The sequence below is a fragment of the Electrona antarctica genome (assembly GCF_951216825.1).
Source record: "Electrona antarctica genome assembly, chromosome: 7".
NCBI classification, from domain to species: Eukaryota; Metazoa; Chordata; class Actinopteri; order Myctophiformes; family Myctophidae; genus Electrona; species Electrona antarctica.
Genome location: NC_136812.1, coordinates 41,419,041 through 41,430,882, shown reverse-complemented (window position 1 = coordinate 41,430,882; position 11,842 = coordinate 41,419,041). Strand labels below are relative to the sequence as shown.

General features: G+C 43.7%; 2 protein-coding genes across 3 annotated transcripts; one reads left to right on the top strand and one right to left on the bottom strand.

The window, feature by feature from the left end:
* The first annotated feature begins 584 nt into the window (after positions 1-584).
* LOC306926913 (E3 ubiquitin-protein ligase TRIM47-like) lies at positions 585-7,156 on the top strand. 2 transcript variants are annotated; one of them, XM_079506422.1, is made up of 7 exons: positions 585-890; positions 2,543-2,923; positions 3,665-3,760; positions 4,523-4,756; positions 5,149-5,290; positions 5,920-5,979; positions 6,065-7,156. In XM_079506422.1, the coding sequence occupies exons 3-7, from the start codon at positions 3,746-3,748 to the stop codon at positions 6,706-6,708; spliced, it is 1,095 nt and encodes a 364-aa protein (XP_079362548.1). In that variant the 5' UTR covers positions 585-890; positions 2,543-2,923; positions 3,665-3,745; the 3' UTR covers positions 6,709-7,156. Both variants share the same exon structure in this region, with proteins under 2 accessions (XP_079362548.1, XP_079362549.1).
* Positions 7,157-9,802: 2,646 nt separating this feature from the next.
* On the bottom strand, positions 9,803-11,569 carry LOC306926262 (negative elongation factor C/D-like; the record flags this gene model as incomplete). Its single annotated transcript, XM_079505529.1, has 1 exon — positions 9,803-11,569. The coding sequence occupies one exon, from the start codon at positions 11,567-11,569 to the stop codon at positions 9,803-9,805; it is 1,767 nt and encodes a 588-aa protein (XP_079361655.1).
* Positions 11,570-11,842: the final 273 nt, after the last annotated feature.

Genomic DNA, 11,842 nt, shown 5'->3' with positions numbered 1-11,842 from the left:
CCTTACACCACTCAGTTCACACGGGTGTGATTTTTTTGTTATTAAGTGTATATTTGTAGGCCTACGTCTCTAAATGGTATGATGAATTGAAAACGGTGGACCCTGTTGTAAACAAGTGTAATGCTTTATGGTGTCGTCCACAGTTAACAGTTTTTGTATTGAGTGAAATGTACCTATTATTCTGCATACTGTTAATAAATACTAAAATCAAATCAAAAGTCACCATTAATGCACACAGCTGGCATGCTGTGGCTGTGTGGCACCACACCGCCCTCTAGTGGTGGCACAGAGGAGTTATACAGCTTTAATGGACGAGGAGGAGGAAGAAGTCATTTTCTGCTGATATGAAAAGGAAATATTTCTGGATATTATAGATAAGATAGTTGAAAAATAACAACGCTCTCATTACCAAAATACCAAATATTTAACAAAATACCAAACATTTAACAAAACAACCCAACAGCCTTGTTGGCGCACCTTTAGGCTTTGTTTTCATAGACCTGACCGCTTGTTTCTCCCGTGACATCCGATCTGGCAACACACTGGTTAGGAGTTCAGAGGAAACGAAACCTAAATGTGTTTTTATGAGAGAACTTCTAGTTCTGGGAACTCACGTTAGTCTCAGTCAACAGTCATTCTCCACAGAGAGGTGATCGTCAGTCAGTAAAATGTCTCTAGTCGTGGACCAGGACCAGTTGTTCAGTTGTTCTCTGTGCGTGGAGGTGCTGAAGGAGCCAGTGACTCTGCCCTGCGGACACAGCTACTGCTTCGGCTGCATCGAAGGAGCCTGGGACCAGGAGGCCGAGGAGAAGAGCCTGTCCAGCTGTCCTCAGTGTGGAGAGACCTTCTGTCCACGGCCTGCTCTGAGGAGGAACCACATGCTGGCTGAGGTGATCATTCTGATGACCATCAGAGAGAGACATGAAGTAGACTTGGATCCAGACGCCCAGCGTCTTGGAGTTTAGTTCAAAATAGTCTTTGTACTTTCTCACTTGAGGTCCGTTCCGTACATCTACATAAACGTTCATATTTCAAATGTAAAGTGCTAAACCCATGGCCACGGATGTCTTAATTATGTACGGTCGCTCGGTATATTCCTTATTGTTCAATTAAAAGCCTTTTAATCCGATCGGTGGCCATTTTCTCTGTATACTTTAAACTGCGCGACCCTATCGTTTGGGAGGTGTATTGCACTCTGATATGTTATAACTTTTTGAGGAAAAATAGACACCGATGGGATTAAAATGCGTTTTATTGAACAATACGGACTATACGGGTACTTCTGATCAGCCGTACATGATTGTAACATCCGTGCCCATTGGGAAGGCTGTTTATATTTTAAATATGAACGTTTATGTAGATGCACAGAGCCCAAGTGCGAAAGTACAAAGGCTATTTTGAACTAAACTCCAAAGACTTTAATGTAATATAAGTATTAATGCTAGAGCTGAATAACAACATGACTTTACTGATCACTTGGTTAGAATGTTATCATATAGATAGATAGATAGATTGAGACAGAGCAGGGGGAGGGGGTGGGATGGGAGGCGGGTGTGTGTGGGAGTGTATGACTTATTAGTCCATGAGTTTATGTGTGTATGAGAGTTGGCCTGGAGACTGAGTTCTTCTGGAATGCATGCAAGGTCAGTTCTCGTGGTGGAAGATAGCAACAAGTGGAGTAAGTCCATGTTTTTTCTTTTTGTCTCTTTTTCTTTTCTATTTTTCATTTTCATTTTAAGGTGTGGCAGTCTATCGTGATAGTAAACAATGAACCTAGCGTTTAAAAATATGCTCTCTATCTTCCATTTTAACATTGTGGTCAAGGGAAAACATGAGGAAAAATGACCAGGATGGTTGGGTCGTCAAAACTAGGTCACGTGCTACAGGCTGATCATCTGGAGTATATATATTCTGTACCAGTGTCATGTTCAGGAAGTGAACTTGTAGGCTAAGCTGCCTGATGCGTAGTTGTGAGCCTGTAAAAAAAGACAGAAAAGAAAATAGACCACTAAGTTATTTTTGGCTTTTGGCTCTGAAGATGTAAGGATGTACTGTTTACACGTTGGAAAGAATGTATAGCATCATTAATGCTGAAATAAATGTTCATTTTAAATAAGTCTGAATACTTATGTAAGACATGTTCAGATAGTTAACATTCCTATGATCCTGGACGTGTACAGTACATAGAATGACTAGAGATTCCTGTTGGCTTAGTTTACAATTTAGGCATTTATCCCAGACGCTCTTAAAATCCAGAGCGACTTACATTAAGCATTACTTTAGTTGTCATCAGTGAGTGAGCTTTACACACACCAGCAGGCTAAGGGACAGCTGTTCTTTCTCAGGAAAGACTGACTGTGCAAAAACCCTCAGCACACACTTTGCACTTTCACTGATATTTGTGCCCTGGCTGTTATTGTTTTTATTGAGTGATTTTAGGTTGTCGCTTTGTATTGCAGTGGAGCTTCCGAGCGTATGTTTTCCACATGTACCTAACCAGTGCATCTACGTGACAATAAAGTGAATCTGAATCTATTTGCAGCATGTGGAGAAACTGAGGACTCCAGATGTTCAGCGGTCTTCTGTCTCTGCCGCTCCGCTCTACGCCGGCCCTGCGGACGTAGCCTGTGACCTCTGCCCCGAAAGCAGACGCCACAAAGCTGTGATGTCCTGTCTGGGGTGTGAGGTGTCCTACTGCGACAATCATCTCCAGCTTCACCACAGTGTCACAGCGTGGAAGAAGCACAAGCTGGTCCCGGCCACGTGCGCGGCCCGCCTGCGCCACAGCATGTGCTCCAGACACCACAAGCCCATGGAGGTGTTCTGTCGCACGGACCAGCAGTTCATCTGCTACCTGTGTGCCATGGATTAACACAAGGGCCACGACACGGTGTCAGCGGCCGCGGAGAGGAGCCACAGACAGGTACCGTAGAGAGGAGCCACAGACAGGTACCATAGAGAGGAGCCACAGACAGGTACCATAGAGAGGAGCCACAGACAGGTACCGTAGAGAGGAGCCACAGACAGGTACCATAGAGAGGAGCCACAGACAGGTACCGTAGAGAGGAGCCACAGACAGGTACCATAGAGAGGAGCCACAGACAAATACCGCAAGGAAATGTAGGAGTTCAGGCATTCAGTTTAAGGTTGACTCGGTTCCACAGATACAATTTGTGAAAATAGCCAATCTACAAGCTCACAACGCCTCTCAACGCGAGGAGGTGTGAGCTTGTAGATCTGCTATTTTCACAATGTTTGAGCAAACATCTCATTTTTCATGCATGAGAAAGAAGGCAGACTTCCCGGTTAGACGAAGAAGAATCACACATTAGTGCTGCACGATTCTTGCTCAACTGTGAATCTAGATTTTCCTCGACAAGAATTGAGATCACGATTCTCACACGATTGTCATTTTTTCCATAAATATTTATTCAAAAAGCATAAACAAAAACAGCCATCTAGTGCTGCACCGTTCTTCACAAAATGAGATTGCATACAGTAGGTGTCTGAATCTAGATCTCAATCTTTTTTTTTATTAATTGAGCAGCACTATTACACATCAAAGAGAGAAAATAGCAGAGCTGCCCCGCTATCGGTGTATAAATGAACGTATTGTGTCAACTGTGTCTTCACGTTGTGTGTGAATCCAAACTTTCTCTTGCAGAAACAGTTGGGGACGAGTCAGCAAAACCTCCAGCAGAAGATCCAGGAGAGAAAGAAGGAAGTGAAAGTGCTGAGAGAGGTCATGGATACCCTGAAGGTCAGAGTTCACATCAGGCTAGCTAATAGTTCCTGATGTTCTGTTACTTACTGTGACTACTCAGTAGTTCCTGATGTTCTGTAGTCCATAGAATATCTACAGCGACAAAATATCACCCTTGGAATGAAACGGTTTGAGAACCACTGGTATTGTAGCCTGGGCAGCATTCCTTTTCGGGTTTATGATCCGGTCGGGAGCGGATGATATCGTTATGTCATGTTGTAGTCATTGTTTTGTAGTCATCAGGATGATATCGTTATGTCATGTTGTAGTCATTGTTTTGTAGTCATCAGGATGATATTGTGACGTCATGTTGTAGTCATTGTTTTGTAGTCATCAGGCCGGAACCCTCAATCTGGAATCTTTTCCCTCAAACCGATTTTTCCCAATAAAAGCTGCAGGCTACGAGGGAACGAGTCATGCTTTTATAGAGAAGGTATTATTCTTACGGTTTGGGGGAAAGGAAGTTCTGCTTGTGATGGTTCTGGTCTGATGACTACAAAACAGTGACTACAACATGACGTAACGATATCATCCGCTCCAGACCGGTTCACACGGCAATTTGGTAACACAGATCAGGATTTCCTCCGAGGTGGAAAGCCTGGTGACCCGAGGTTACTGGTATTGTAATTGTATAACAGACATGAAGTCCACATACTGACACGTACGGTTGTGATGGAAGCGATTCTGGATCCCAACCCACTGCACCACACGATCGATCGTGCGTGTGTGTGCGTGACTGTGTGCATGTGTGTTAAGCAGAGCTCTGCAGAAGCAGCTGTGGAGGCCAGTGAGCAGATGTTCTCAGAGATGAAGGCGAGCGTGGACAGAAGACACAGCCAGGTTAAAGACATGATCAGACAGCAGGAGAAGACAGCCGTGTCCCAGGTTGAGGACGTCCTGAGACAGCTGGAGGAAGACATCGCACAGCTGGAGAGGACACATGCTGAGCTAGACCAGCTGTCCCACACTGATGACATCACGTATTTCATTCAGGTTCTGTCCCACACTGATGACATCATTCAGGTTCTGTCACACACTAATGACATCATGCATTTCAGGTTTAGGTTAAACCATTTAACCACTTTAAACCTAAATATGTTGGTTATTTGAAAATAGCAGATCTACAAGCTCACAACGTGCCACCAATCGACACGTTTGACCTTGTACTGTACATATTGTATTGTGCTATTTAAAAAAAAAAAGTGTAACATTTTAATAACACAAACCTCGTATGAGCTATGAGGGTCACTGGCAGACAATATTTTCTGATGGGGGTCTGGGGGCCAAATACATATTAATTTAATGGACCTTGGTATGAAAAGGATTACGAAGCAATATTATAATAATAATTATTATTAATACTATTATTTATGTGTTCTCTCCAGAGCGTCCAGAGTGCGTCCAGCTCCATTGGACCTCCCAGTGATGTCGTGTCCACTCTGAGCTCCTTCACTCAGCTGAGAGAAGATGTGTCTGCTCTGAGAGATGACCTGGACCTGGTCCTCAACACACCCTGGACACACACAGGTTGCACACACACACACACACACACACACACACACACACACACACACACACACACACACACACACACACACACACACACACACACACAGGTCAGATTGAATGGTCAACCAGCCATCTTAGTAAACGGTGGATTGTTAAAGTCAGAAACAGTTGATTTTAAGGCTGTCACGATACTCGATACGTACCGAAAATTCCCTTTTGAGAAGCAATGCTTTAGGTCATTCTTCAGAGTGATGTGTTCTTCATCTGACTCATGTCTTGTGTCTCCAGAGTGTTTAGTTGAGGTCATTCTTTGAATGAATAGTTTATTTCGATCTTTTCAGAGAGACATTACACATAAAACAGTTATTTTAAGGTGATCGAAAAGGCATAGGCGGAAGCTTATAGCTTATTAGTAACAAACAACATATAAACAAAACAAAACAAACAAATAACATTACAAAAGAGAACCGAACAAAAAAAAACATTTACAAACAAAAAAAACGGAAAAACAGACTGAGAAACAAGTGTTTAGTTGAGGTCATTCTTCAGAGTGTTCTTCATCTGACTCATGTCTTGTGTCTCCAGAGTGTTTAGTTGAGGTCATTCTTCAGAGTGTTCTTCATCTGACTCATGTCTTGTGTCTCCAGAGTCTCCAGCTGATGTTTCTCATCCAGCAGAGCCTCAGACCAGAGAGGAACTCTTACAATGTGAGTCCATGTTCAGGCTGAGTGTTTTCTGACCAACAGCTTGATGACACTGATGTTCATCATGTGTTGTCGTGTGTTCTCACAGATTCCTGTCCGCTCTCATTGGATGCAAACACAGTACAAGAAACCCTCGTCCTGTCAGAGGAGAACAGGAAGGTGAACAGAGAGAGAACGCAGTACGCCGATCATCCAAAGAGATTTTTATTTTACTGCCAGGTGTTGTGTAGGGAGGCTCTGACTGAACGCTGTTACCTGGAGGTAGAATGGAATGAGGCTGAATGGGTTTATATAGCGGTCTGTTATGATGATGTCAACAAACATGAGCGTTTTCAGTCAAGCTTTGGATTCAATTCAAAGTCCTGGTGTTTAAGATGCTTAGGTGACGACTGCTGGTTCACACACAACGGCATTGATACCAAAGTGACAAAGCCTACTAGTTACACCAGAGATGTTAATACCCGACCCGGCAGTGGTCGTACAGCTGGGTTTACGTATAGTTTCACTTCCACCAGGGTGGGGGTGTTCCTGGACCACAAGGCAGGGACTCTGTCCTTCTACAGTGTTGGTGACAACACAACAACCCTCCTCCACACAGTTCACACCACCTTCACACAACCTCTCTATGCAGGGATAGGGCTTCATGGTCCCTGTGATTACACAACACTTTATAGTAATTTGCATAATTCTAAGGCTGTAACTCATACAGCAGAGGTGTGTAAGATATGGTAGGCATGTTTAAAGACACCTGATCCTCGTATTCAGTTGAAAACCTCACCAGTGTTCTATAGGGAAAGAGAAGATCATAATGTATAGGAACTACTTGGTGGATTAATTGGTAGATGATAGTTATGCTTTGATTGTTTATTTTCACATAAAAGATACCAAATTGTCAAATACCGTACACTTAATACGTAAAGAAACAGGCAAACAAATTTGTGAATTTATTTTTTTTCTTTTACTGCCTTGCACTGCGAGGCGTTGTGATCGTTGCTTGTAGATCGTCTATTTTCACGTTTACCCCTGTCTTTATATGACAATTTGGTAAATAAAGAGGTCTTAAAAGACATTAAATTGTAACTTTATAAATGTGCCGATGTCCTCTCTATAAACTTATACTGTATAATTACACTGTATACACATTAAGATCCCTCTTTGGGAACCACTGCTGTCGGCAGTATTCTTGCAATAAAGGTTGGTAATGACTAGAGAGTTGTTGTTATTTTCAACTATCTTGATAAAATCCATACAAATGACTTCTATTCCTGCCTTTTAAAACTATAACCTCAACTACTCCTCTGTGTCACCAGTAGAGGGCGGTGCGGTGCCACACAGCCACAGCATTTCAGCTGTGTGCATTAATGGTAACGGGACTAATGTTGATGGCAGCAATGATTCAAGGTTCAAGATGCTCTTTATTGTTACATGTTGTGTCCACAAGACCTCAGACACTGTAGCACTATGAGTAATAGTCATTCAACAAGATAACAGTACAATATAGACCTCCTCAGACACTAGCACTATGAGTAATAGTCATTCAACAAGATAAAAGTACATAAAGACCTCCTCAGACACTAGCACTATGAGTAATAGTCATTCAACAAGATAAAAGTACAATATAGACCTCCTCAGACACTGTAGCACTATGAGTAATAGTCATTCAACAAGATAAAAGTACATAAAGACCTCAGCTCCTAAGACATTGTAGCAACGCAAGTAGACCAATATAGTAATGCAAAAAGAAATGGCAGCATTTAAAAGACAAGAACATCAAAGGCCAATGCTTGGGTTTAGGGATTAGAATCTACGGTGGTTGCTGGGAAGTAAATGTCACATTCATGAAAATAATATATAACACCACTATTATGTAAAACATTGACATTCTTCCATCTCGTATCCTATTATCGTGTGCTTTGTTTTTAGTTTAGTTTTGATTTTAAGTTCATTCAAATTCTTCAAACTTTGAATATATAATATATATTTTAGTCAACATTGTCAAGGGGCATCTAGCTGTGTGTGAGCTAATTGGTTCTCAAAGTGGTTTCCCTGCCCACATCCCTGTTATATAAGTTTAATGTTTGAATTTAGTTCAATGTTTGTTTTTTTCTCTTCATTGACAATGAAGGGAAAATTTACGTCATCTTGTCCCTAACACAAACATTAAATACCATTAACAATAAAGAGAATTTAATGTTTGTTTTGACACCGTTTGTTTTACATCATCACCATTACATCACCTAATCATAGCAACATGAATTAGACTTTAATATATTAGCGCCACTCACTTCACACAGGTGTGATTTTTATAATAAGAAGTGAATATTGTTCAGATACTTCATACAGTCTAGATGCAGCCAGCATCGCCCCAATCCCAAAACTATGTGTGTCTCTGTGGATTATCTGGAGGTAATCTTAATAGAACTAGTGGACTGATCAGCACTGCATTTGTTGTGTACGCTGCTTGATGTTCAGGCCTTCACTCAGACCTTTACTGCATGTTGTGTGTTGTGTAGTGTCATGGCCGTGTAGTGTCATGGCCGCCCCAATGCATTTCCAATGGAAGTCACATGGTTTGTAGTCCACATTTTGGACTACAAGCTGTTGTATGGCTTTCGGCTGTGTTTCGACTGCGCCCCTCCCCCTCATACAACACAAATGTTGTGTCAAACCATGTGACTCCCATTGGAAATGCATTGGGGCAGCCATGACACTACACGGCCATGACACTACACAACACACAACATGCAGTAAAGGTCTGAGTGAGGCCTTTACTGTTGTATGAGGGGGGAGGGGCGCAGTCGAATGCGCCCCTCCCCCTCACACAACACAATGTTGTGTCAAACCATGTGACCTCCATTGGAAATGCATTGGGCGGCCATGATACTACACAGCATTGATCCAACGAGCACGAGAATTGCATTAAAGGTGTGAGCTCAGCCTAAGCCCTAAGGCCTTCCTTCGCACATTACATCTGTAATTGTAACCTCATGCGGATGGAGAAGATATAATGTTTTGGGAGATTTCGCACCCGTTAACTTGTGTTAAGTGAGAGGCACCTTTTATTATATTTACCCACATGCTGTCACAAAGACGTTTGCCACCTTTGCTTTGTACGGACTAAAATTCGTCATAAAAAGTCCAGACTTTGATGTCACAGGTGAACACACAAAGGAGGACGTTGGAGGGGCTAGCGCCCCTCAATAATTAAAGGGGAATACCACTCATTTTCAACATTTTACTATATCATTAATATACCTTAGAGCTGTTGTGTGGAAATAATAAAAAGTCCCCCATTCTGTGTTTACTAAAACTGGAGGTCTGAAAAAAATCCGTAACAATTCATCATGTTAATGATTTTCTTCAGTCCAGAGTCTGGACTTTTTATGACGAAGTTTAGTCCGTACAAACTTTCAAGCCAAGTCGCAAATGACGTCACATGACGTGAGGTTACAATTACATCATATCACAGTCACAGATGTAATGTGAGTGCTGATCGGTCCACTAGTTTTATTAAGATTACCCCCAGACGCTGGCTGCATCTAGACATTCACTCCTTATTATAAAAGTAATAAAGTAACATTAGGAAACAATAAAAGATTCATAGTCTTGGCCAACTGGCAGCCTGAAAAAGACAATTGGTGCTGATCTATCCATCGGTCTGTGAGATTATCCCTATAGACACACACACACACACACACACACACACACACACACACACATACCCTCTCGATGGCTCCTTTCACCATAGAAATCAAGAATGTCCAGCAGAAAATAGAAGATTATTTCTCATGACTTTGTGGCTCTATGTCAAACTGTCCTTCCCATGTCAATTAATCATTGATTGATTTATTTGATTATGATCCTTGCAATGAGCTATGAATTCGGCAACAGGGTCATGCAGGCCTCCTTCTGTGGGAATTGTGCCTGCAATGCTGTCATTCTCCAGGATAGGCAGGAAGAGCTTCACAAAATCGTACGTGTACGGAAGATGAATGACATCCAACACCTCTGTGACAAAGTATCGAATGAGAGAGATGTCCGTGATGAGCTTCTCCAGACACTTGCGGATGTAGCGTACGACGGGCAGAACGTAGCCGCATCTCAGCAGGTGAACCATGCGATCCAGCAGCGTTTTCTTCAGCTCCAGCTGCTCGATGTCGTCCAGCTGGGAATGTTGAGCCTCGAACAGCTTGACGAGCAGCTGGAGGACCTGTGGATGCAGCAGCTCGTGGTGGATGCATATCTCATCCAGCAGCGCCAAGTGAACTGGAGTGTGGTCTGTCTGGAGGTGAAAGTAGGACGGCTCAGACACGGTCCAGTCCACCCACTTCAGAACCCCCACAGCAACCACTGGAAACAGGATGCGCTCGTACAAGTGGCTGAGTTCGGCCACCAGTTCCGTAGTGCCTTTGTTCTCATTACAACATAAGTTATGGACCTTCCTTATGGCTTCAGAAGTGGACTCCAGCTCATTCTTACTGATCTTGACTCTCTCGTTCTTTTTCCACGTCTCAACCACGGTGGCAGCATAGGCCAAGATGTAAATGTACTTGTGCTTATGGTCTTGGTTGATCTTTGAGCTGGGCTTAAAGAGGGACTGCATGAAGAGGTCCAAGAAGGCAGGGACTCGTATCAGTTCCACTGGAGGCGGCAGATCATCCTCGCTGCTGAACATCTTGTAAAGGACAGTGATGTCTGCGGGATTAAGAGCTCCTCTGGACAGCATGGCCCCCATGGCTTGGCACGCTCGTGGGTATGCGGCCGCTGTACCCAATGCCAGGGTTATCTGACTGGCGTCGTGGCCCATCTGATGTGCTGACCTCTGCACCTCCTGGCTAATCCTACGCATGGTCGACCCACCCTGTTCCTCCTGTGAGAGGACCGACATCATGGCCTGGGCAAAAAGGTACGTGTGCTCGCCGTGGCACACCATTTCCGCGAATCCCGGAAGATTCTTCTCCAGCTCGTCTTCTCCTTCGTCGAGCAGCGTGGCCAGAGAGGTTCTCAGCACCCCGAAGAAGACCTCCAGCTGCTGACACGCCGTCGTCACGCTGGTGATCTCGCCCTGGTACCCCGCGTCTGAAATTAGCTTAACCGTGAGGTTTAGCATAAGGCAGTCTGGGTGAGCCTCGGCCAGCTTGTAGAAGAGGTCTCTCCAGGTAGTGTGGGCTATCATTTGTTCAAGCCACACAGGTATCTCTCTGCTCGGGTTGTCTTTGAAGATCGAGTCTGCCTTCTGAGGGTCAAAGTGCTTCATCAGAAGACGCTTGAGATGATTCCCCACTCGCTCCTCCACCTCGCTTTGTTCCACGTCCATCTGGACGAGCCACCCTGCCAGCAGGTTGACAGTCCGCGCCAGGACGGTGTAGTTCTCAGACAGGAGCTGGGTGACGTGTTCCTGAGAACCCCCTGCTCTGAAGTACGTTTCCAGGGTGTTGAAGACGGCAGGCTCCATTACGTAATCTCTACTAGAGAATTTCTGAAGACAATCTTGGATTTTTCTTTGCTTTTCTCCTTCAACATTACTATCGTCATGCTCCATAACACTCTCTGAACCGTCCCAGTACTCACCACCATAATATTCCTTGTCCATCTTGACAGGAAAATAAAAAACTAATATCAAAGATACTAAACAGTGCTCTCGGACACTTCCTATTTATGCAGTGGGTGACACAATCAGTGATGTCACTGTGCTAGACCAAGTAGGGGTGGGTGTGAAAACGTGGTGAACAAATCAGCTGAACTTGTATATCTGCTATTTCGGCGAAGAGATCTGTGTTGAGGGGTAAAATAACTACATAACCATAACGGATGTCTGGATCCACATGGGAACAGCGTGGCTCTGAAGTGGAGCTGGGACTTCATG